This window comes from Giraffa tippelskirchi, chromosome 14 (assembly GCF_054371585.1).
Source record: "Giraffa tippelskirchi isolate mGirTip1 chromosome 14, T2T-mGirTip1v1.2.pri, whole genome shotgun sequence".
In the NCBI taxonomy this organism is placed as follows: domain Eukaryota; kingdom Metazoa; phylum Chordata; class Mammalia; order Artiodactyla; family Giraffidae; genus Giraffa; species Giraffa tippelskirchi.
This window is the reverse complement of record NC_137288.1, coordinates 17,514,977-17,540,402: the sequence shown is the minus strand read 5'-3', so window position 1 is coordinate 17,540,402 and position 25,426 is coordinate 17,514,977. Positions and strand designations below refer to the sequence as shown.

At 53.0% G+C, this 25,426-nt stretch overlaps 2 protein-coding genes across 8 annotated transcripts in view; one reads left to right on the top strand and one right to left on the bottom strand.

Moving 5' to 3' along the window:
• Positions 1-8,601, top strand: part of ZNF236 (zinc finger protein 236) — a 68,553-nt gene extending 59,952 nt beyond the window's left edge. For all 4 annotated transcript variants that reach the window (XR_014075067.1, XM_081563315.1, XM_081563316.1 and 1 more), the window contains 4 exons: positions 732-929; positions 2,513-2,642; positions 5,153-5,329; positions 6,105-8,601. Coding sequence is in view for 3 of the 4 variants with exons in the window: in XM_081563315.1 (XP_081419441.1) it covers positions 732-929; positions 2,513-2,642; positions 5,153-5,329; positions 6,105-6,229 (630 nt within the window). In the remaining variant the exon portion in view is untranslated. The remainder of the gene's footprint in view (positions 1-731; positions 930-2,512; positions 2,643-5,152; positions 5,330-6,104) is intronic.
• Positions 8,602-14,395: 5,794 nt separating this feature from the next.
• The window catches only part of MBP (myelin basic protein), a 101,279-nt gene continuing 90,248 nt past the window's right edge, over positions 14,396-25,426 (bottom strand). For 3 of the 4 annotated variants that reach the window (XM_081563319.1, XM_081563320.1, XM_081563318.1), the window contains 4 exons: positions 25,012-25,047; positions 24,610-24,642; positions 20,521-20,640; positions 14,396-15,760 (listed from right to left, as the gene is read on the bottom strand). In XM_081563319.1, the coding sequence (XP_081419445.1) occupies positions 15,716-15,760; positions 20,521-20,640; positions 24,610-24,642; positions 25,012-25,047 (234 nt within the window). In that variant the 3' untranslated portion in view covers positions 14,396-15,715. The remainder of the gene's footprint in view (positions 15,761-20,520; positions 20,641-24,609; positions 24,643-25,011; positions 25,048-25,426) is intronic. The other variant, XM_081563322.1, reaches the window with a different exon arrangement.

The window sequence follows — 25,426 nt, the reverse complement described above, 5'->3', positions numbered from 1 at the left end:
AGGTAATTAGTTTTTGGTCTTTCAGTGAGACTAGGACTTCTTTCAAATAGAAATTACATGTAATCAGCAACGGGAATTTCTCCCCATCTAGCCTGAGTAACCAGACCCCATTTAGCTGGATTTTGGCTTGTGTAGCTGTTAACACAAGACCACTCTCAAGTTGAAGAGTGCACTCGCAGGTCTCAGGACTCAGAAAGGTCTGTTGTCCTCGTGGTTCCAGTAAAGGCGCCCGGTACTGAGCGCTCCTGCCCCCTGAACGGAATGTCTGAGTCAGAAACATGTCCTGTGTGCTTTTTGGTTAGTGGGCTTTTAGTGGGTGTCCTTCCTTACGTGCCATTTGTTTCATCAGGAGGTCTTCCCTGCAGTAACAGAACAGCTTTGAGTGTCATTTATTCCCAGTGGTTTTCAACTTTTTTAAAAAGGCTCACGAGAGATGCATTTTGTGCGGGGAGCTGAGCACAGGAGTGTCTGTCGTTTCTCTTCTTCGCTCACACAGACACTCTTGTGTAGACGCATGCCCACCTGACACGGGAGTCACAGGCCAATCGCTTTCCCACGGCATGTGATGTCCTTGCATCACCTGAACTATTCAATCGCTTTTTTCATCCTTTTTTTTTTCTTAAACTACAGCCCAGATTAGTGAGAGCAGTTGGCAGAAGCCTGCTGTGGCTGTCGGGTGTGGTCTGGCTGCCGGGTCTCAGCAGTTCGGTTGGGGTTCTGCCCTGTTGCAGGTGACCGACGTCTCTGCCAGCCTGGCCCCGGGTGGTGCGCCCGAGAAGGAGGCCCGGCTGCTCCAGTGCCTGGAGTGCGGCTACAGCTTTGCCTCGGCCGCCCTGCTGCTGCAGCACAGCAAGGCGGCCCACGGACGGGAGCGCATCCACGTCTGCCCCGTGTGCAGGAAGGCCTTCAAGCGTGCCACGCACCTCAAGGTACAGCTCCCGCGCTCCCGCGGCCAGGCGCTGAGCGGGCCCCGGGCCCCGTGAGGCCAGGGGTCTCCTGTGAGCGACGGGAAGAGGTCCACGGAGGTGACCGTGTTCACACATCACCGGGAGATGCCGCTCTACTCCCGGCGCGGTGTGAGAGCAGCTCTGTCAGCAGGCTGTGCGGAGATGGCACCCCCGAGGTCGGCAGGGGGCACCCGACTGAGCCGCAGCGGCCCCACCGCGAGAGCCAGCACAGAGGGGCCTGTGCCGTGCATAGGGTGGGGGCAGGGTGTGTGTACCTGCCGGTTGTGGGAACCACGCCAGTGCCCTCCCACCTGTGGGGAATGGCTGGATCCATGCGGACATGCACATGGCACAGGAGAGAGCCAGGTGGGGTGGGTACTGAGACGTGGCTTCCAGGACACGTAGAGGGGCACAGCATGGGGGACGTGTGTCTGGCCTGCGACATCTGGGCCGGGGCCCCTCCTCTGTGCTTGGTTACTGGAGCATCGGGCCCCGGAGACGCCGAGGTGCACGCGGGGTCCAGGGCCTGCCGAGGAGTCGCTCCGGCAGCACACCCAGCTTCTGTTCTCCAGGCCTGCAGCTGGCTACACCTCTCGCCTCTGTTCCTACCGTGTTTTCTGAGATGGGAAATCCCAGAATTAATTAATATGCTTTGAAAAAGAGAACTCCGTATTCATTTTTAAAAACGAAACACTGACCCTCAAAGCAGCTGTCCTTGCAGAGGCCGCGGCCAGGAGACCTGTGAGGTCGCGGTGCTGCCTGTGACTCTGAATGTGACCCCGTCGCTCAGAGTGTCTGTGCGCTTGGTCAGGTCACGTGACACCTGCAGCTCTGCTTTCCTGATAAAACGTCATGTCTGTCAGAGGAGTGTCAAGTGCTTATATATATATCTACATAATGTATGATGCTGATATAAAGCATCACACCCATAGTAGAGAGTACAGAAGTTATAGTCTGATAGAGAGTGAATACTTTTAAAGAAGCAAAAGAATGAAAATGGTTAAAGAAAATTTAAGGTACTTAAAATCATACACGTTGCTGTATCTAAGGCGTAGCTCGCTCTCCCATGACCACTCTGGGGCGGTGTGTTACAGACGGACCGCCTTTCCCTTAGAAGCCTGGCGGACACTGCCCGCTCCATCAGAGTCAGTGCGCAGTGGACGCGTGGTGGTGTTATGGGATGGCAGTGACACTGCCCCCCCTACGTCCCCCCCCGACACACACAGCCCTGGTCTAATTGTGAGGAAAACGTCAGACGTGTCAGTTGAGGAACATCCTGCAAAGTACTCAGCCAGCCCTCTAAAACCTGTCACGGTGGCTGACAGGGAGGGAGGCCCGGGTGAGGCCCAGGGCTCGGGGGGCCTGAGTCTCCTGGCAGGCCACGACCCAGCCCCCCACCCCCCCCGACTCTGCTCCGCGGGGTCCTGACCAGAGGCGAGCCTGTGTTCCTCCTCCCGCTGACTGGCCTTTCTGCGCTGGTTTTCCTGTCCTGTCTCCAGTCTGTAAGGCTCTGTTAGGATCGTCAGTGTCCTTCATGTGTGTGAGAGTGTGTGTGTCTTCCCCAGGAGCACATGCAGACGCATCAGGCCGGTCCTTCCTTAAGCTCTCAAAAGCCCCGGGTGTTCAAGTGTGACACGTGTGAGAAGGCCTTTGCCAAGCCCAGCCAGCTGGAGCGCCATAGCCGCATCCACACAGGTAACCCCGGGGAGGGACCCGGTGAGAAGTCCTGCCGCCCACCGCTCGTGGTGGGAAGGTCACATGCAACGTGTAAATGTTCATTTGTGACACAGCACCCGACTTAGGAAGCACGACCCACTCGCTCAGGTCTTTTCCTGATTTTTTACCAGTTTATCGTGCAGCTGGCTTCCCCAGATAGAGGCTGCTGCTGTTTTCCCGTGAAGGTCTCGGGTCCTCCTGTCCACCTCTGTCTGGCGCCCAGCCTTCTCACGGTTCTCCCAGCCCTTGTGCCTCTTCGGCGGCCGCGTCCGACTCACCTTCAGAGGGCTCCTCTTCCCTGGTGCCCCTGGCTGGCACCAGGGCCTCCTGTGTCGTCAGCAGATGCCTGGCAGCCTCCATGGGCTGCGTGTCCTCGGAGATGCCCTTGCTTGTCAGCACAGATCCTGGCACCCACTGGGTACCAGCCAGGAGCTCAAGTGACAGACTGCCGTACTGTTACTCCATAGCACATCTCTTCAAAACCGTAACTCAGAGCTAGAAATGACTGCCTTGGATAATAGCACAGATGCATGGGAAGGGTTTGCACACATTTGCAGGCGCCTCGTGACTGTCACTGGGTCACTTCCCTACCCGTGTGAGTACCTGTCCTCACTCCAGTTCCTCCTCTCCTCAGCTCCGCCTCTGTCTGCAGGGAGTGCCCTGCTTCTGCAGGCGCTGTGATGAGAGCAGCCTTCAGGGTCGTCTCCCTTTCCATTGCCCCGGTCATCTGACAGTGCCCCCAGTTCACCCGTGGCTGTTCTTTTCCTCGGGTGTGATGTCGCAGTCCCAGTCCAGGGATGAGGGCAGAGACCCTGGGGCCATTTCGAGGACTCTGCCTGCCATTGAGAGCAGTCCTAAGACCTCTCTTGTCATCGCTGAGGAGGGCCACCTGGAGGACAGCAACCTGCTGCCTCCAGAGCAGCCTTGGGGTGCTGGCACCCGATCTGGGGGGCTTCATGTGGATGAGAGCCAAGCAGGGCTTGTGGGAAAGAACTTTCTAGGCTGAGGGAAGGCTTGTGCCTTGAACAAGCAAGGACCCTGTCCCTGGGGCTGGGAAGTGTGTGAGTGACAGCAGGGGAGGTGGGGCAGCCAGGACCAGAGTGGCTGTGCAGCAGGTGCTCCCTAGGGTGGTGCTCACCTGGACAGTGCTCCCCAGGGTGATGCTCACCTGGGCAGTGCTCACCTGACAGTGCTCACCTGGCTCACCTGACAGTGCTCACCTGGGTAGTGCTCACCAGGTGGTGCTCACCTGGACGGTGCTCCCCAGTGTGGTGCTCACTTGGGCAGTGCTCCCCAGGGTGATGCTCACTTGACAGTGCTCACCTGGGCAGTGCTCACCAGGTGGTGCTCACCTGGACGGTGCTCCCCAGAGTGGTGCTCACCTGGGCGGTGCTCACCTGGAAAGTGCTCACCTGGACGGGTGTTCTCCTAAGCAGGTGCTCAACGGGTGGTGCTCACCTGGGCAGATGCTCTCCTGGGCAGGTCCTTACCTGGGTAGGTCCTCACCAGGGCAGGTGCTCACTGGGGTAGGCTCCCTGCAGAGGTCATTCTTGGCAGCTTTTTCTTCCATTTGTCAGTTTATGTATCAACTTGAAAGCAATTAACGTTTAAAAGATACTGTATAAACCATATTTTAGTCAAGTGGATTTGATGTTCCCTGTCTTCAACATCCTTCAGCTCTTCTTTTGGAAGCCTGTTGTTTGAACAATGGTTGTTCATTTCTGGATACTTCTGGGACGTTGTGGAGCTTTGTCTTCTGTGTCTCCCTGCAGAGTGGCCTTGCTAGATCCTGGGTTAGCCACCCGAGTGACGCAGCAGGGGGACGTCACTAGGATCCTGTAGAACTTGCATCCCTTCCTGGGAGCTCGTGTGTGTGTGTCCCTGGGAGCTCGTGTGTGTGTGTGTGTGTGTCTCCCCGGGAGCTCGTGTGTGTGTGCGTGTGTCCCTGGGAGCCTGTGTGTGTGTCTGTCTCCCTGGGAGCCTGTGTGTGTGTGCGTGTCTGCGCATGTGTGTGTCCCTGGCAGCCTGTGTGTGTGTGTGTGTCTGCGCATGTGTGTGTCCCTGGCAGCCTGTGTGTGTGTGTGTGTCTGCGCATGTGTGTGTCCCTGGCAGCCTGTGTGTATGCGTGTGTGTGTGTCCCTGGCAGCCTGTGTGTGTGTGTGTGTGCATGTGTCCTTGGGAGCCTCTGTGTGTGTGTGTGTGTGCGTGTGTGTGTGTGCATGTGTCCTTGGGAGCCTGTGTGTGTGTGTGCGTGCGTGCGTGTGTGTTCCTGGCAGCCTGTGCATGTGTGTGTGTGCATGTGTCCTTGGGAGCCTGTGTGTGTGTGTGCGTGCGTGCGTGCGTGTCCCTGGCAGCCTGTGTGTATGCGTGTGTGTGCGTGTGTGTGTGTGTGCGTGCGTGCGTGTCCCTGGCAGCCCGTGCGTGTGCACGTGTGTCTGTGCGCTCATCGCGTCGTCCCTCGGGGTGCTGACCGGGCCGCCTGTCCGCAGGGGAGCGGCCGTTCCGCTGCGCGCTCTGCGAGAAGGCCTTCAACCAGAAGAGCGCGCTGCAGGTGCACATGAAGAAGCACACGGGGGAGCGGCCCTACAAGTGCGACTACTGCGTCATGGGCTTCACGCAGAAGAGCAACATGAAGCTGCACATGAAGCGGGCCCACAGCTACGCAGGTGAGGGGCCCGCAACCGTTGGGAGGCCCCTCCCTTGCGGCGGCGGCCTGGACCCCGTCCCAAGGGCTGGGGAGCCGGCGTGCGGTCAGGGCCAGCCAAGTCCGCCCGTAGCTGGGTGACCTCGTTCCCATGGTGACTCACTGACGTCGGTGCCGGCAGAGAGGGGGCGTCTCGGTGGGGCCCTGCTGTGTCCCCCCGTCCGCCTCATCCCGCGTCACCTCGGAGTGCCTGGAAGTTCCAGGAGATGAGTGTGGTGGCCGGTCGCCTGGCGAAGGCTGTGCTGGGAGGGGCTGGACTGCAGCCTGTGTCTCCGGCTCCCTTTGCCGTTTCGGGAGCTGTGGCCTGGTGTGCAGTCAGGCCTGAGTGCAGGGGTGAGTGTCCCAGGGTCTCCAGGAACCACAGGGCAGGACCCTTCGTGCTCGGCAGCTTTGGAAGAAGAGAAAATCCGTCCTAATATCTGCTAGTGCTCCCTGTGTTACTTTTCTGTTAGAAAAGTCTTGGCAGTGGTATTAGTAATGGCTCAGCGATGTCATATCAGCATAACCTTATGGTACATAGAGTGTGTGAGTGTACCGAACAAGGGCTGTGTGCCTTCATGTTCAAGTAACAGTAATTGTCAGAATTATGAAACCTGCAGCTCAAGTGATTCTTTCTTCACTGGGACGCAGAAGAAAGCAGTTTAGGAATGTCTCGTCTCTGTCTGCGTTGTCCTTGTTTAAGTGTGAATCATTTCCGTCGCTGAGTGTCTGAGGCTCTCTCTTTGTCCCCATGGCAGGGACGTTGCCGGAGCCGGTGGCCCAGCAGGACCATGCAGCGGAGGCACTGAGCCACACGCTGCACCTGGACGAGGTGGTCCCAGAGCCCGCGAGCGAGTGGCAGGCCCTGGCCAACGTGTTCTGACGGGCGCCGCCCCGAGAACGTCCCAGAGTCAAGTGTGGAGGAGAACAGAGCACTTGGCATTTCTGTTTTGAAGCCTCAAGTGTTATAAATGTCACCACAGTAGTTTTTTTAGCTATAAAATGGTCTAAAGAATCACTGACTTTCAGCAACTTCCAGGAAGGAGCTGGGCAAGCTGGAAGCACGGCGTTCTCACGTCTCTGCAAACCACTAACCTCAGGTCCCACGTCAGCAGTCCCACCCTCCGCAGCTGGCCAGTGCGGCCAGCCGGACATCAGCCGGATCTTCCTGTCGTCGTGGCGTGATCAGCAAGACAGATGTCAGTGTGGGGGAAGGCAGAGGGTTTTCTTTCCCTTCATGCTTCCCGTGACAAAACGCATAGCTCATGAAACAAATAAGCTAGGTGCATGAAGTTCAGAGGAAGTGCTACGACACACAGGGAAGTTTTTTCCATTTTTTTGTCTGTGCGTTTTGAGATTAGTAGAAATGGACTCTTTTTTTTTTTTTTTAAGCCTACCATATGTTAGTATACTGGGACCGTGAGAGATGGCTGGACCACTTCTCTCCACGACAGATAGCTACCCGTTAGTTAGAGAACACGGCACCGGGGGCGTGCACGTGAGGACAGAGTCAGCCTGACCCACGAGTGAGGACGCGGCAGTCTCGCTGGAGGCGGCCGCACGCACGCCCGAGTCCCCGTCAGGTGCACGGCCGGGTCAGCAGAAACCACAGCCGCACACTGCAGACTGGAGACCGCAGCGCCGGCTCCTGGGAGCAGAGGAGCTGCCGCCCCGGCCGCCTCAGTGACCCAGACACCTGTTTGTGCCCTGAGGATAGGAAGCTGCCCGAGCCCCGTGGTTTTCTCTTCGTCCATAAGCAGGTGTATTTTTTATTTCAGGGAATCCTTTAGTATCATCAATGGTGCCACGTTGAACATGCCCCAAACCAACCAAATCCTGCCCTCGCTGGGGCAGAGCGTGCGTCGATCCCATGGCATTCCAAAGACAGAAACTTCTTACTCCATGTGACTCTCTCCTTCAAAATTATTTATATGTTCTATATATAAATACGTATGTACATATGCAGATATATGGGCCTCTGTGTGGCTGAACAGTATATTTTGTAAATAAGCACTAGTCCCTGTTACAGAAAGAGCGACAGCATTTTTACCTCCAACAAGCACTTCAGATCAGTATTGCATTCATTTTGTTAATAAAGAAACGGACATCCTCGTCATTGTGACATAAAGCTGGGGTTGCTTTTTTGTGTTTGTTTTTCCTAAGAATAATTGCCTTTATTTTTTCTCATTGCCTCACTGGTTTCAGAAGAGAGCAGTTTTATTATAAATATTGTATGGACTTTGTATATTAAGAGAGGAGCTCATTTCAGATTCCTGAAGAAAGAGACATTTCACTGTTATTTTTTGAAGGGGCATCTTTTGATTTTTTGTTGTTCACACTTTTGGCATATGTATATAAGTAGTATTGATGGTGATATAAAAACTTTTGTTATGTGAAAATATTTAAGTCTGAAACTGTTAAATAATATTACTCTTTTTTTCAAACTGCTTTGTGTATTGTATATTTTTTTAAAGGAAAAAAAAAAGCCTTATTTGACTTGTGATACTGGACTTCTGTATCCTGAGGTTTTTCTTGAATGTCAGTGTGTGTACCTGGCTGGAGTCCATATATTCAGAATAACTGTAATTGTGCCAGAGTTTTAAAGGTTCTGCTTTTAATGCACTTTTCTTTTATAATTTTGTATTAAAATATTTTAGAAATGTTGATTAATTTTGGTGAACAAATATCTCCAAAGTTGAAATTATTGAAATTTTAAAAATTTTGTTCTTGCTAGGTTATTTATTTTGGTTTTAGCATTAAATGTCATCTCAGGTCAGTCTCTGCAAGGGGTTGTTTAATTCCTGATTGTATAGAAAGCATAGTTCAGTGAATTGTATTGGTGCACAGCCTGTTTAAGTAAGGCCTTACCAGGTGAATCTAAAGCCTACTTTTATTTTGGTTAAAGAAAAAAAAATCAGTAATCCATTTTGTGAGTCTTCTCAGTTTATTATCAGGCAAACACAAGACATTAATGTATTATTTTTATTTACTTCCTAATTATAAAAGCTGCTTCTTTGCAAAACATTCCTTGAAAAATAAGGTTTTGTAAAGACATAATTTCACTTGAACTTTTGGTGGAACGGAGTACAAGTTGATCTTTATACTTTACCGGTTGATAAAAAGTCTTCTGACAAGAGATTTCTAGTCTCCTGCATAACCAGGGTTTTGAGGATAGATAATTGTATTTTTAAAAAATATCTATCATAGCATATCTGCTTTGGAATAACAATAAATAAAAAAAATGAAGTTAGGAAATGTGATTAATTTTTTTCTTTTAAAATATTTACTGTAAAATAGTTTGGCACATGCATTCATTTCAAGTTCAGATATGTTTTCACAGAAAAGAACTTCAGTGGTGTTTTCCTGCACCTCCATGCAGCACACACAATGAGCGCTACCCTCGTGAGGTCCACATGAAGAGCTTCCAACTTAAAAATCAGGCTGTGCTTTGAGGGCCGGCCCGCCGTCTGTGTTCGCTACAAGCGCCTCCATTGCTTCCACCATTGACCATAACGAGCGCCACCCCAGTCACTCAGGTGCCTGTAGACAGGCCACGACCCCCTGCAGCTGTGTCCCGTGGTGAAGAAGCTGGGCAGCTCTGGGCAGCTGCAGGACGAGTCCCCTTCCCTCGGAGCTGGGCATACATAGTTCCCGGGCGCTGGGGGTGGGGAAGCTGGAGGGTGTGGAGAGGGGAAGGGTTAGTGCTCAGTGGTGTCCAACCCTTCATGACCCGATGGACTGTCACCTCTATCCATGGAGTTCTCCAGCAGGAATACTGCAGGGGGCTGCCGAGCCCTCCTCCAGGGGTCTTCCCGACCCAGGGGTCGGAGCTGAGTCTCCCGTGTGGCGGGCGGACTCTTTCCCCGTCTGAGGCACCAGGGTGTGTGTGGAGCCCCATCGATGCCCACTGCACAGGCGGGCACGTCTGCACAAAGGGCAGCAGGTGAAAACGGAGCACCTTTTCCAGGGACGGACACGCCGGTGCCCCTCCCCACAAGCTCCCCTCGGCTCCTCAAGGACTTGGCTGCCTGGACAGGCCTGTGGTCAGAGAATCCGGCACGAAGGGAGCTTGGGCTGTCGGTCCAGCGGAAAGGAGTTCCTCAAGCTCTGACCGCGAGTCAGCGACAGCACGAGGCAAACACAGCCTAATGCAGTTCCTGTCTTCCCTCGGATTTCCATTTCATCCGATCTCAGCGTTTAACCAGCGAGTGTCTCTCCGCAACAGTGCTTTGTACCCCCACCCGTAACCGCTCATAAGGAAATGTGAGCTTGAGTTTTACAGGCACCAGTGTTCACGGACAGGAGGGGCACGCGGTAGTACAGGGTGAGACTCTACAAGGGAGGTGGGCTCCTCTTCTTCCTGTGGATTTTCCTCTTTGCAGAAGACATTCAAAACTCACAAAGATACACATTTTTAAGAAGATCATCACTCCGATTTCTGTAAATAACATGATCTTAAGAAAATGTATAAGACATGGGGCTTCCCCCGTGGCTCACCGATAAAGACTCCATCTGCCAATGCAGAAGATGCAGGAGACACAGGTTCTGTCCCTTGGTCGGGAAGATCCCCTGGAGGAGGGCATGGCAACCTGCTCCAGTGTTCTTGCCTGGACAATCCCATGGACAGAGGAGCCTGGCTGTCTGCAGTCCATGGGGTTGCAGAGAGTCAGACACAATTTAAGTGACTGGACATATGTGCATGCATAAGATACGTATAGAGCTGCCTTCCGGCTATTTTTGGCAATATCTTATACCTGCTTTTTACATATTTTTTTCAGATGATTATTTCAAAGTCAATACTGTGCCCTCTCTTCCCTGCCCCCCCCCCCCCAGTTAATCCAACTGTTGGTAATTTGTTCTTTCTCTAAAATCTGTTGAATACAGTGAGGCAAAGAGGAAATTACACAACTGATACTTTTAGACCACTCTTTTTGCCACCTAATCTCTATGTAATGTAGGCATTTTGGAGTTTTTAGAAAAGAATTTCAAAAGTGCCTTGGTACACATTTGGAGCCTCTATGTATCTACCTAATACTCCTGAAAAGCAGCATTTTAAAACCATCTCATTGTTTATAACGGTGGAGACCAACACCTTGGTGAAACGAGAGCCCTGCCTCAGCCTCCTGGAGCCTTTCCTGGATGAGGCCCCTAAACCTGTTAACGTTTGTCCCATCCGAGCTCATCCCCCTGTCTCAGTCCCCATTCCCTTTATACCCACTGGCCCTCACTTAGATGCGGGGGGGTACGGCAGATTTTTGTATGGAGGACTAATAAAATACTTAAAGCATGAGAAAATAAAGAGTAAGTGACAGGAACAACAGGCAGTGATCAGGAAAGATTCTATTTAATCTTTTTTATGTGCAGTGCTTCACAGCATGAAGGCTTTTGTGTTAAATCAAAATTTATAATCCATTTGGGAAATTTCTAAAATGACAGTGATTCATTCTTGATTCACCACTAGAACATTTTTAAAGTTAATTGTTTCTAATTTACAAGAGAGTCCTTTTTTTCAATCTTCAAAATTGTCCCATGGTCTATTTCTGCATTGGATGACATTTATTTAATACAATTTTGTGTTAGGAATGCATAGTTATTCCAAAAGTCACTGTGCTGGCTTTAAGAATAATAAAGTTAGTTTTGTGTTATCTTAAAACTCCTATATATTTACTTATTTGGGTTTGGAGTGAGTTACAAGCATTTAAAGAAAGACGTTTTCTCTACGTGACATTTTCAGCAAGGGTTAACAAAATGCGATGCTGAATTTGCAATGAATTTAGATCTATGGGGCTCAAACAGTCTGAGGACATCTTGTTTCCCATCCTTGAGGGTATTTTCCACTTTTTCCCTTGTTTGTAAGGTATTTGAAGGTGACTTAAATGAAAATCAATCATAATATCAACTTCTTTGTTCATGTAGATATGTAGGACATTGAGTTTTCCCAGAAAAACCGATGGATTTAGTTGATATTACAGCATCTGGTCCCTTTTAAAGATGCATCTCCAAACTTTCAGAAATTCATAGTTTATAGTCATTGTCCTGTTAAAGTAGCGAATTGAAGATAACTTTTTTCTTTGTTCACCTTATTCCTATAACAGAGTGGGCACTTCATGCAATTTTTCTGACTGAAATAGCTAAAGTGGTGTTTATTTTCTCCTGGGCTTTGCTCAGAGGGAATGGTAAGGAATCGGCTGTTCTTCCTCCTTGTCTGTAGGAGGAATACTGTTCTTTCGGTATTTAACGTACGGCAGGTGGGGAGATGGGGCTGTTCTCTAGAAATTACCAGGTTATGGCTCATCTGCTGCCTCTACCATGGATTGCCTCAGCTACTTAAAATGGCCCAGCTGAGTTTTTCCAGAATGTTTGGCTTTCTGATGATGTAAGATTGCTGATATTTAAACACAGTTAAGGGCGTGAGTTTACAATCCATTTTGTGCATGGGCAGACCTGGGAACCTTGAGAGTTGGACCATAAAGAAGAATGAGCACCTTAGAATTGATGCTTTAAAATCGTAGTGCTGGAGAAGACGTGAGAGTCCCTTGGACATCAAGGAGATCAAACCAGTCAATCTTTAAGGAAATCAACCCTGAATATTCACTGGAAGGACTGATGCTGAAGCTCCAGTACTTTGGCCACCTGATGCAAAGAGCCGAATCATTGGGAAAGACCCTGATGCTGGGAAAGATTGAGGGCAGGAGGAGAAGGGGACAACAGAGGTTGAGATGGTTGGATGGCATCACCGACTCAATGGACGTGAGTTTGAGCAAACTCCAGGAGATCATGAAGGACAGGGAAGTCTGGTGTGCTGCAGGCCATGGGATCACAAAGACTTGGACACGACTTAGAAGCTAAACCACCACCACCACTATATGAATAGAAGTTTTTTTTACAAACGCCAGTGATTAATTTATTCTGTATCGTCCATAATGTTATTTCTATCACTAAGGAGGTTTTATTGTCATGTAACTTTAAAGGAGCCTCCCAGATGGCTAAGTGGTAAAGAATCTGCCTGAAAAACAAGAGACATGAGTTCAATCCCCGGGCCAGGAAGATGCCCTTGAGAAGGAAATAGCAACCCACTCCAGTATTCTTGCCTGGGAAATCCCATGGACAGAGGAGCCTGATGGGCTACAGTCCACTGGGTCACAGAGAGTCAGACACGACTGAGCGATGAAAACAACAAGTACCGTGAAAGTGTTAAATCCTTTTAGTCTCTAAGGAAAAATGGAGAAACGGCAGTTGCTATGCCCACACTCATGGCCTCACACTCTCCTTTCTGCCGATATACAGATATTTCCCTGATTTTTAAATCCTGACTCAAGCAAGAGAGATGGTTCTATGCCACTATTTCAGCATCAGAACAAAGTAATTGTAGGTTACCCTGGTAACCAGCTTCAGGGGAAGAAATTCTTACAAATTAACACAAAACAACTTTTCTTAGAGTGCCCTCAGCCAGCTCCTCCATCGTCCTGGAGAAGGATGGACAGCAGCTGGCCCTCTTCCCCAAGATACTCCTCACCACACACTTTTTCTAGGCTGGTTTTGAATTATCTTTCTCAAGTTTAGTAATCTAAACTCTTGATGCTTTTTGTGCAAACTCTTTGAAGCGGTCTCAAACTTGCAGCCAAGTTGCAAGAGTAGGACAAAGAAGTCCTCCTAGACTCTTCCCCAGAGATGGCTTTCCAGCGTTGCCCGAAGTGTGAAGATTAAGACCTCTGTGCAGCAGACCCAGCGCAGGCTCGCCCCTGGCACCCAGCTCTCCTGCCCGGCCGCCTCTTCCACCTGGAGCAGCACCCCCTTCTCAGCTCTGCAATTTAATTAAACTCTTGCCAACTAGGGGGTCTAGGAAATCTTTGTCGTTGCAGGAGAAACACATCCCTGCTGTGGGCTGCCTGGTGCCCCAGATCCATTTGCTGGAGTGTTAACTCCTGATGTGATGGGCCTTCCAGGAGCTAAGTACGGCTTAAACGCAGACATGAGGGTGAGACTGGAGCCCTTACAAAGAAGGAGAGACACCATGGTGTGTCGTGTGCCCTGGAGAGCAGGCAGTGTGTGCAGGCCAAGGAGGGGGGCTTCCCCAGAAACTCCCTGCGGGTGCCTTGGCCGTGAGCGTCCAGCCTCCAGAGCCCGAGAACATAAAATTGTATTGTTTTAGCCCCCCAGTCCTGGCGTCGTGTTACGACAGCCCCAACTCAACACAGCACCAAGGGTTCGTGGAAGGCTTGGCGCTCTCATTTTCAGAGGCTTTCCCCCCTATTTCAGTGTTTTTCTCAGGCCTGGTTTCTCCTCACAAACCCCAAACGCAGCTCACAGCCCACACCTGGTTTATAAAGCCAGCCTGCTAGATGGAGCCAACATCCTCGCCGCTAGCCTCTGACCCGCTCCTGACCTCTGACCTGGCCTGCTCTCCCTAGAGCTTGGTGCTGTGGCCCCTCGCCAGGTCCTCGACCGTCCTCTGCCCGGGTGGGCGGACAGGAGCCCACAGGCGGTTCTCGGTCTGGATGGCGCAGTGCAGAGGTGGCTGGGCAGATCGACTCGGTGTCTGAGAAAGCGTGATCACCGTGGCGTTCTGTTCTGGTGGGAAGAGGATTCCTTCATCAGATAGACCCTCCTGGCACCTCTGGACTCGGTGGGACGGTCCGCGGGTGAGCACACAGAGGTAGAGGTGAAGGAGCTGTGTGCTGGGGTGAATAGGTGTGGCTGGGGGTCTAGCACACTCCCCACTCAGAGCTCCACCTGGAAACGAACTTTCCTGCAGCTTTGGGGTGAGGCAGACCTCTTGGGCTTCCCAGTGGCTACAGGTGAAAAACCTGCCTGTCAATGCAGGAGACCTAAGAGACACGGGTTCAATCCCTGGGTCGGAAAGATCCCCTGGAGAAGGAAATGACAACCCACTCCAGTATTCTTGCCTGGAGAATCCCATGGACAGAGGAGCCTGGTGGGTTATAGTCCATAGGGTGGTAAAGACTTGGGCACAACTGAAGTGACTTAGCACACACACTCACATTCTGCAGACCAGAATAAAAGTCACGGAAGACGAGCCATGCAGATATCATTAAAAGTGTATTACTTTATTTCAATATTCAAGAACAGTGCATACTTTCCTTGAGACCTGTGGTCACAGCCCTCATTGTTGGGTGTGGCCACGAATGGAGGTCACTCAGTCACAACCAGCTCAAAGATGCAGTGTGTGTGTCGAGCAATTTGGAGATTTTGTTTCTGAAAATTTTTTTTTCTTACCCTCTCATCATTGAGGCTATGTATTAATAGACATTATATTAAACCCATGCAAGTATTCAGAATTAGAAGGGGATTAAAGAGCCACGTTTGGGCGTTACATTGACTATTCCTCATTTTCATCCTAAGGGGGGTTGTGACGCCAGTGTGGGGACTTCGTAGGGGGCTGGTGGGAGAGACGCTGAAATCAAAAAGTGGGAATCAGTAGGTTATGAGGGGAGCGCGGGAGGTGTCAGCTCGGGTTAGGAAAGAGTGGGACCGAGGACCCCTCTCTGTCCTCACTGCTCGCCGGCGCCCAGGCGGGTGGCTATCTGGGAAAAGCAGGAATGTTGGTCAGCGGGTTTCTGGGAGGAAGCGGGCGGGGTGGTTATCTCTCCGCCAGGGTTAGTGTTCTCTGTGCGCACCGCCGTGCCGAGCACGCCACCTGTCACCTTCGCGCTCGCGATGGCCGCGGCCACCGCGAGGCTCCCGGAACGTCCTGCCACCGCTCTGAGCTGCGCCGCCTCCGCCCTCCGGCCGGGCTCCATAGGAAAGAGGTCGTCTGGGGGCCGCTGCAGTCCCCGCGCGCCTGCGCCGTCGCCGGACCCCCGAGGCCCGGCCGAGTCCGCTCCGCGTCCCTTCTCCGCACGCGCCGATCCGGCTCCTCCGGGGTGTGAGCCGCGGCCACCACACGGGACACTCCCAGCTGCCCGCCCGCCTGCCACGTACCAAAGCTCCCGCCGCGAAGCCGCTCCACTGCGATCGGTTAGGAAAGGAAGCGCTTTAGGAGGTGAGAGGAGGCGGGAAAGAAACCAAAGGAAGCTCAGAGCCACAGGTCGGTCTCCACACCCTGCGTGGGGGTCCGGCGGCCACGTCCCCCGGCAGGGTCCCCAGGGCCGTGCCCGAGGCCGCCCCAGGACAGAGGGTGGGCGTGGAGGGTCGCCCGCCCTGGATGCTGGCGGACCTCGCTGGTCTCCAAGGGTGAGCTGACAGCTGCACCATCTTCTCTATTGAGCTGCTGGCCAGGAGCCACAGGATGCGCGTGTGGCCAGGGTCGGGGGGGATACCGGTTGCACTAGGGAATTTAGACAATGGTTAGCGTCTAGGCGGTTGTATTAAGAAGCTGGGGACGGGATTCCAGGAGGGGAGCTGGGCTTCAGCGTCTCGCCATCGGGGACCCGGAACGGCTGTCTCGTCCTCCCTGAGAAAAAGAAACAGAGAGTTAGAGGGCCGGGCCTGTGGTCACTGGTCCAGGTGCAGGGCCTCTTTCCTCTGAGTCTGTCGCTAGGAATGAAGCTGCATGGGGCTGGTCTCTGACTCCGCGTCTCACAGCCTCCTTTATCTCACTGCACATCCAAGTACCACAGGGCAAACAGGGCAGGGCACGTGGGTACTGCATCTGAGAACCGTGCGTTTCTGGGGGTGAAAAGCTGAACTGATACATTATTATGTCTCAAACAAGGGCTTGTTTTCTCCTAACATTCCCCCCTCAAGAGATGGGTGGCCCAGTTCCCCTCGCCGTCCCAGCTCAGCAGGAAGTAGCCAGAAAGACCTCGACGCCCCTATTCCCAAAGAATTGGGCCTCCCATCTCTTGAGGCGGGGACGTTAGGTAGTTAGAATAGGAAAAAGGAGTCCAGAATGGTGGTGGCTAAAAGACAAGGAAGGGAAAAGCCCAAGAAAACAGAACAAAGGAAGATCTGAGGACTGGAGTGAGGACCTCAGGTAGAACAAACAGCACTCCTGGCTAGCCCAATTTACATAGGGCAGGTCCGGGGGAGGAAAAAACATAAAAATAGGAGCCAAAGGGCCGGGGGTCTCTCTCCTGTGCACGTGCTCTCTCTCTCTTCTCTTCACGTCTTTTGGGTCGGCATGCCCTCACACCTCGAGGATGTATTTTCCTTTATTTTCTAAATAAAACTGAGCTGTAACACGGAGCTGTAATACTGTCCAAGAGCTGTGATGCGCCTAGGGCTTTAACGTCCATCGCTTCAAATTTTTGTTATGATGAGACAGAACCGGGGAAATTACACACTCCCCTGATATCTAGACTAGAGATTCCCGGGGATCGCGGGAACGGGTCCATGAACGATGCCTGGGACGGGCTCATCTGCACGAGGCTGAGATGCTGAGAGTGCAGCCCCACTCGGTCCACCAGGGAGTGGCCTCTGCCCCACCTGTGAGCCCTCCCCTGCGTCACCAAGGAAACCAGCCTTCCAGGTGGGCCATCCGCAAACTCTGACCTCAGGGTCTTAAAAAAACAAGAATTGACGTGTTTTCTGGACAAATACAATTTGCAAAAGAGTTGGCAGTGGCGGAGAGAGTGGGTGGGGATGACAGAGATGAGGGAGCTTGTCTAGGCTCTAGGCGTCGGCTTGAGAAGGCAACTGTCACCCCACGTGCCACTTAGATGAACTTGGAGGAAGGTGCTTTTTTGTTTTGCATTTGAATTCTTATTCAAATTTTAGTCTCTTTTTGGATTTCCCTTTTCTCGTAGGTTATGAATGAAAACTTGATCTCTCAAAGATCCCCTTGAGACTGTGAGCCCCCGGAAAGAAAGGTGGACATGAAATATGCTATCGATCCAATGACAGACAGGCCTCGTCCAAGTCTTGCATCCCCCATGTGACCCAGAGATTAGGCAATGGAAGCATGAGGCACCACGTCTTGTAGCTAACTTGGTCAACAGAGAGACGATGGCTCTGATTTCTTGCAGTTTTACTTTCTCCTCAAAATATTCCTCTGTTGCTGATTCACTAGAGGAATTTTATTTTCACAAGTGGGGAGGTCTGTGGAATTCTAGCCTCAGAGGTGTCGGGCATCATCCAGAGACGCTCCCTCTGCAGGAAAGGGGCTTTGTATCCCAGCCTTGGGGCCGAGCCCTTCAGGGGGCACCTGGGTCTGGTCCTGGGTGAGACTGGCTGGGCTTTGAGTACTTGGTCTTCAGAGCCGCTCCTGGAATAGCCCTGAGCCAGGCAGCACTGGCCCCTCCTTGTGCTGAATTTCAGAGAGATTAACCTTAGGGCTTCCTGGAAAGTGTGATTTAGTCGTGTCGTGCATAAGAGCAGACCGCTGCTTCATCGGACCAAGCACATCTGCGCTCAGAGGGGCTCAGTCCCCCTCCTACCCTGTTTGCTGAACAGCTTACGTGAGACACCACTGAACATCCTGAGGGCAACTTTTGAATAAAAGATGGCAGATTTATGGCTTTTTTTTTTTGATCACTGTGCCTACAATTTATTATCTACCGTGATCTAAATCTCTGACATCTGTTTCCTCTTATGAACAAGCAAGCCAGCCTAGGGGGTGGGTGTTCTTAGCATCCCCGTTTGCTGGTTGAAGGAACTGAAGCTCCTCAGAGAGGCTGAGTCATTTCCCCAAAGTCAGCCAGCAGAGGGGAGCTGGTCTTAGAAACTCTGATGAGGACAGATATTGTCCCAACTGCAGACATCTGGGACACTCTGGTCTGGAAGTCTTGGGGACTCAGAAAAGGTCTGGACGCTGCAGGTGACCTGGTGTTAACACTGCAGCTCTGGGTTTAGACCCAGAGCCCCACCAGGATATGCGCCATCGCCGTCTCATTTCAGAATCAAGACATGTATATCATAAGGCTCTCTGTTTCTTGGACATTTGAGGTGGAATTTATCTCCTTATCAGATTTGCCTCAGGATCAACATTTTGAAAACTGAGTCCTGCCCACATTGAATCTGACACCAGCCAACTTAGCAATGGGTCACTCACCACTCACTTCATGTATTTAAATGTCTTCCTGAAGGGACTGAGTCTCCTCAAAGCTGAGTCCTGCTTCTCATCACCCTTCAGAGTCCAGCACCTTTCAGAGCTTAGGTTGTTGTGTCTGTCCCTGCCGTCTGTGTATCCCGACCACTGGATGCGCCACACACACGGGACTCGACATGGAATTAAAGGTTAGGTGACTAACCTACGAGTCTCTGTGTTCCTGACCAAACCATTTCACTGTGAATTGTAAAATCCTGACGTTTCAACAAGCTCAGCAGGAAGCACACTTCCGCAGGTCAGAGGTGACTGGGGTTGAGGAGCCGTCACACTTTGCTAGTGGGGACTGAGACCTTGGACGGGGTGCATGGGGCTGTCAGTCTCCTGGTGACACAACCTCGCCACGGACCACAGGAGCTTCTTGGGTGAAATCATGTTGTGACCTGCCGTAACCCAGCGGGTGAGCCTCGGGAGACACTCCTGGTGTCATCCGAGACCACGGACGGTGTCCGTGGAAATGCAGGTCTCCCCGGGGGGCCACCGGCCTGGGGGCCCTGGGCAGAAGAAGCGTCCACACGGGGTGAGAACAGGGCTGTGATGCTGACACCACGGTGCCTGAGGGTGCAGGACGGCCCCGCGGCACTGAGGGTGCGGGATGGCCCCATGGTGCCTGAGGGTGCAGGACGGTCCCACGGTGCTGAGGGTGCGGGACGGTCCCACGGCGCTGAGGGTGTGGGACGGCCCCGTGGCGCTGAGGGTGCGGGACGGCCCCATGGTGCCTGAGGGTGCGGGACGGTCCCACGGTGCTGAGGGTGCGGGATGGCCCCATGGTGCCTGAGGGTGCGGGACGGCCCCACGGCGCTGAGGGCACCGTCCGCATCGTGTCCTCGTGAGGCTGCTCCTGCTGTAACAGATGGACTCGTATCTTTCCTCACTGGTGTCTGTCTTCCTCACGACACTTCTTCCGGCTGGAAGGGGAGTTGACCGGACCCTTGTAACAGTCAGGACTGCAGTTGTAGCTGGACGCCAGCAGGGAAGTCATGGCCTCAATTGGTCAAGAGTCAGTGAAAGTGGCGGCTGGGCTGATGCTCTAATGAGAAAACCAGCGGGACCGGGATTTGGTGACATTTGTTCCTGCCAGGCCGCCGTGCAAATATGGTTCCATTATCAGGGACGAAAGTCACTGCCGGGAGCCTTGAATCTTCGTGCAAACAGCCGCAACTGCTTGAGAGGCACGCTGTGGCTCCACAGGCTCATCTCAGCTCCTGAGCCCCTCCAGCTCTAAGCCTGCTGCCCTGTTCCATCTTTTCGAGGCCTGTCCGGGCATCTGGGCTCTGCCAGTCAGGGCAGCTGCATCTCCTCTGTCTGAGGAGACTGGAGCCCGGCGCAGCCCTCGGGTGTTCTGGCTCCAGGACCTCTGTCTCCAGGGTGTTCCATCTCCTCACAGGTGAGCCTGGCCTCTGCATGTGGGCACCCACCCCTTTCACCCCAAGAAAGCTCTGCTCGCTTGCAGCTGTGGGAGGAAGGAGTCTGAGGTGCCTGGTGTGAGGGGTCACTGCCTGGGGTCCGCCCCTCCCGAGTCCAGAACCTTCCCTTCCCTCTTCCATCTGGCTCAGGCCTGGGGTGGCTGTGCCTTGTCCCCCATCAGAGCCCCTCCTGAGAGCTCAGGTTTCTGAGCAGGGCTGACGTGTCACTGGCGCTGCTGGGCTGTTTCGAGGGGGTCTGGGCAGGGAGACAGACAGACAGCACAGTACCCCTCCTGTCAGAGCAGCTCCCCACACATCTCCCGTCTCACAGAGGGGAGGCCGAGCCTCAGAGAGGCCTGGGGACCTGGGCATGTGGCTCCGAGGTCCTTGTGAGCTGGTAAGACAGATGTCTACGGTCCCCAGAATCTCTCACCGTCCAACCATCTTCCCTCTCGTCACCCTCAGGGACCAAGGCGCTGCTCCTTCGGCCAGGAAGCCACCTGACCTTCCAGACAGGTTAGTGCCCTCCAGGCCCCTGAGCCTCTCGGGGCCCACCACGACCCCTCTTGTCCTCAAGCTCCCTGAGGGAACCCTGGTGCAGCTCAGGTGAGCTCTGCAGAAACACTCGCCCTGAAGGGCTGGGACGTGCAGGAGCAACTCCTGAGAAGCAGCAGGTGGAGGGGCTGGAGACTGGCATCCCAGAACGTCCCAGACCCATCCCCAGGCCCCTCCCAGCGCCTCCCACATGGAGAAGGTACTTACCAGCTTGAAGATTTTGGAAAGCGTGCCCTGGGCATCGTGCCCCTTGAGACCCTTGTGAGCCGATTTGTAGTCAGACGCTCTGCCTCCATAGCCAAATCCTGGCTTCTGGCCCTCAGCCCCCTGCAAGAGAGGGTGAGGCTCGCGGTCTGTCCCCACGGCACGTGGCCCTGCCCCAGTCCACGTCCATCTGGCCTGGGGCCTTCCCTGTGGCAGTGGCCGCCCTTCTCCTGGCCGAGCGGGTCCCAGGGTGGGGTAGCCAGGGTCACGCACATGCTCCAGAGTCTTCACCAGCACACGTCGGGGGAAGGGGCGCCTGCACCGTGCTGGAGAAGAGTGGGCGAGGCCGTGCCCCTGACGGGAGCCCAGGAGACAACGCCTGGCCCCAGGGCTGTTCAAGCCATTGGCACAGACCCTTCCTGCAGGCTCCCCCAGCCTTCACACTTGGGGAATTGGGGGATCATCCATTTTTAAAGAGCAAAGACACAATTCCCCACTCTCCATCCTGGAGGGGCCTCTCGCAGGCCAGAACCAGCTCCCCTGGCTGTGCTGTGGGTGCCCTGAGTGTGGATGGACCAGGCTTCTTCCAGGGGCTCTGGGCTGCAAGCTGGTGACCGTAGAGGGAGGGGGGCCAGGCTGGAAAGCCACGTCCCCCAGCTGTGCACCTGGGCACAGTCTCAGGGCCAGCAACCTGGGTGGGTCTCAGCAACCCCGCTCCCTGGCTGTGTGACCTTGGGCAACTGTCGGAACCTCTCTGAGCTTCAGTTTCCTCTTCTGTAACATGGAGATAATGGACAACCTGCTCTGAGCCCGGAGCTTATGGCTCTGAACTTTCAAGCTTGCTGTTGTTACGGGAGGGGGCCCCTCAGGCAGCCCCCACCTCCTCTTCCAGCTTCTCTGGGGGACCCCTCTCACTTCAGGGAGGATGGAGAAAGCTGGCTTCCTGCAGGTAGCAACGACACACAGTTACTGAAATGTAAAGGTGTGTGTCTCTGGGGCCAGTGTGCAGTCTCATAAGCTCTAGTTTCAAAGGGACCTTGCACTGTGAGCATGAGAAGGAAGGGGGACTCTGGGGCTCAGACACGATGAATGTTAGCATCTTGGGGTGTGTGTCCCTTGCACGGATCTTGTGCAATGGACAGGCTCTGGGATCTCACTTCACATTTTGCCAACAAGAAGTGGGACTCTCTCTGTCTGGGCCTCTCCTGAGAATTCTACAAATGAAATATAAACATCGCTGATCGAACCCTAGAGCCCTTGGCCTCAGCCTGTGGTCCTTTTTGGTTTCAGGAGGGTGTTGTGGGGCTGGAGGGAGCTCGGAAAGCGTGGAGTCCATCCCTCTGGTTCAGAGGGGCTGGAGGTGGGCTCCAGGAGTTTCAAGGATCTTGCAGGCCAGCTCTCTTATGTTTGGACTGAAGCTGGACCAGGGCCACCTGTCTAGGTCCCCACCCTCCCCCCGCCCCGCCCCAGAGCTACTTCTGTGGGTCCCTTCACTTTCAGCCAGAAACAGATGCTGGGAATAGATGCTGGCCACTCAGAACAAGGCAGCCACTTTCCCGTGAAAATCTGGTTTCAAGGGGTGTTGAGTGCATGAGACTCGGGGACTACACGCGAGGGGGGCCTACTGCTGCCCTCGCACCCCAGTTTCCATGGACACACTCCCTCCATCACGGTCCCTGGGGCCAAAGATAGTTAAAGAGAGCCGATGAAGGATGGACATAGCACGGGAGAAAGCCACGCTGTCCCATGTGAGCCTGTCATGCTCTGACTGTTGATTTTCTCCAGAATAAAGTGCTTCTGAGAATAAAATTAAAGGATTGGTTTTCAGATTGACAATCTGCTTAATTTCTCTTCTTTCAAATTTTTGGAAATTTTCTTTCAATTTTATCTTTGGACAACCTAGAATTTGCCAGAAAAACATAGTTTAGAAAACTAGTGAGATTTTCAGGATCTCCAAGTGGAAGACGGTCATGTGGATCTCGGAAACCGACAGACCGGCTCATGGAACACAGAGCAGAATTTTGCTTTGGAAAAAAGAGAAAATTAACAGATTAGTGGGAACAAAAACAGAGACATGGAGAGGCATGCAAAGGCATTCTATTAGCTGCCAGGTTGGAGTGGCCTTAAATGACTGAAAGAAAGAAGGTCTCCTTCCCCCATCACTCCCAGTCATCAACGGCTCTGCCCTGGTCCCCGACGCCTAGAAAGTTAAGAGGCAGGTTGAGCGGTCACTGAAGTAAGATTTCTGGGTCAGAAATGGATTTCATTCTTCAGTATCATCTTTTTCTCCTGCTGGCACAAAAAGTCCATCATTAATTGTCTGTGACTGCTGGGCCGTGTCAGTTCTCTACATTATCGGCACTTTTTGCAAATTCATCAGATCAGAAAAAGGCTCACGTGTATCTGTTTGAATATCCCAGCAATGTCTCAGTTCACACTGCAGTAATCGTGTGTTGGAGCGGTTCCCGGAAGCTTCCTCTGCCTTTTCTCTGAGGGTGGATGCCTCCCTTCCCCCTTCCTTCTTTTTTAAAAATTTATTTTTTATTGAAGGATAATTGCTTTACAGTATTGTGTTGGTTTCTGCCAAACATCAACATGAAGCAGTCCCTCCTCCTTCCTTCCCCTCCCTCCCTCTTCCCCTCTCTCTTTCCTTCCTTCCTTCTCTTTTCCTCCCTCTTCCCTTCCTTCTTTCTTTCCTTCTCTCTGAATTCTTGCATTCATTTCTATGATGCCTACTAACTGTGCATCAGTCAGATGCAGGCTCTGTGCTAGAGAGATCTTGTGTCTCCAAGGACACTGGAGAATGTGCTTCTGTCTCCAAGACAGACACAGTTCCTGGCCTAGAGGTGAGTGTGTCTCTTTTTATTCTGGAAATTTGATCAAGTAAAGACTGTATCTAATATTTACTAGTAAATACTGCTGTTTGGTTGCTTAGTCGTGTCCAACTCTTTGAGACCCCATGGATGGTAGCCTGCCAGGCTCCTCTGTCCACGGGGTTCTCCAGGCAGGGATACTGGAATGGGTTGCCATGCCCTCCCCCAGGGGACCTTCCTGACCCAGGGATCCAACCTGAGTCTCCTGTGGCTCCTGCATTGGTGCAGGTTCTTTACCACTGAACCACCAGGGAAGCCCTTACTAGAAGGTAACTTGGTTAAAATACAGATCAGCATTAGAAGTTGGCATAGACACCAAATTTTACTAGAAGCTGAACAAGTCAGCCCTTTAAAAATGTCATGGACACTTTGTTCTCAGAAATTCCTAAAATGTTTTTTCTGCATAGCTTGATATCTAAGCTTTGCTGCTGCTGCTGCTGCCGCTAAGTCGCTTCAATCGTGTCCGACTCTGTGCAACCCCGTAGACGGTAGCCCACCAGGCTCCACCATCCCTGGGATTCTCCAGGCAAGAACACTGGAGTGGGTTGCCATTTCCTTCTCCAGTGCATGAAAGGGAAAAGTGAAAGGGAAGTCGCTCAGTCGTGTCCAACTCTTCACAACCCCATGGACTGCAGCCCACCAGGCTCCTCCTTCCATGGGATTTTCCAGGCAAGAGTACTGGAGTGGGGTGCCATTGCCTTCTCCGATCTAAGCTTTAGTTATTACTAAATCAAAATCCAAACCAAAATCTTTTGGATCACTTAGGTTATTATAAACTGACTAACTGAATTCAGCATCTTTTTATCTTGTTAGCAGAATCTGTTCGCAGAATCTGTTTGTCTTGTTAGCAGAATTCTGTTTCTCAACAGAATGTCAACACCTGGGGTGGGGTGGGGTTAGCTATTCAGACAGGTGCACAGGCAGACTGCAGGGACTGGACTTCCTCATCTGCCGTTTTGGAAGGAAGTCAGGAACTTTCTCAGAGACGGGGTCCTCCTTCCCTGGGGAGAGTCCAGCAGCGTCTCCTAGCAGCCCTTTGGTGCATGGGCCCCGGGGTGAGGAGACAGGAGCGTGAGTTGAGCTAGAAGGAAGGGCCTGCTGCGGAGGAAGCAGCTGGCGGACAAGCCGGGAGGATGGAAGGAATGTGGACGCGCGAGCCTCTGAGACAGAGCGGAGCGGCCGGGGAAGGGGAGGGGAGGGCGGGGCGCGCGGCACCTACCCAGCTAAATCTGCTGAGGGACAGTCCTCGCCCCTGCGTGAGGAAGAGAAAGAAAAAGTGACACAGTGATCAGTGCAGGCACGGCGCTCTTTCATACAACAGGAGACGCAGTGAGAACAGGACCGAGCTGAGGCAGGAAATAGGTTTTGTCAGACTCAGTGCATCCCTGCGCATGGCCACCGCCGCCTGGAGCCGCGCGGGAGGACTTCCGATCCAGGCAGGGAGGGGATGGGGGTGCTGTCTGCCCGAGACAAGCCTTTCTCAGCCCGTTCTACGTGGGCTCCACGTGGCAAAACATTTTGGGGTGAAATCAGGAAGCTCTGAGTCCAGCCCCCTTTCTGGCCCATTTAGGGATTCCAGGGGAGTAAAGTGATGGCGACTCAGCGCATTCAGAGCTCTTACCTTTCCTTGCGATGGAGGAGGTGTGCGAGGGGTCACCTGCGAAGACACGGGAGAATGGTGAGCTGGGTGTGGGCCCCTCCTTCACAGCGGCCCTGACCGCCTCGAGAGGGCCTCCTGTGCTCACCTGTCTCCCCCTGTGTTCACCCAGCTTGCTTCCAGCTCCCAGCTAGAGGGGGCTGCTTGCTGGGAGGGTCTGGCACCAATGATGTAAGAAGCCACCCACTCGGTCTCTGCCCGGGGACCCTGTTCTGTTCCAGGTGAGGGAGAAACAGAGGATTTGAGGATCTGAAAGCACCCAGTGGCGCCTGGATCATCCAGAACACGCAGGAAGTCTTTGGGAGGATGTGAGACACGCCCAGGGCTCTACACCCAGCGAGGTGAGCCCTTGTGGCCGGCGCTCCAGTGACAGCCCCTG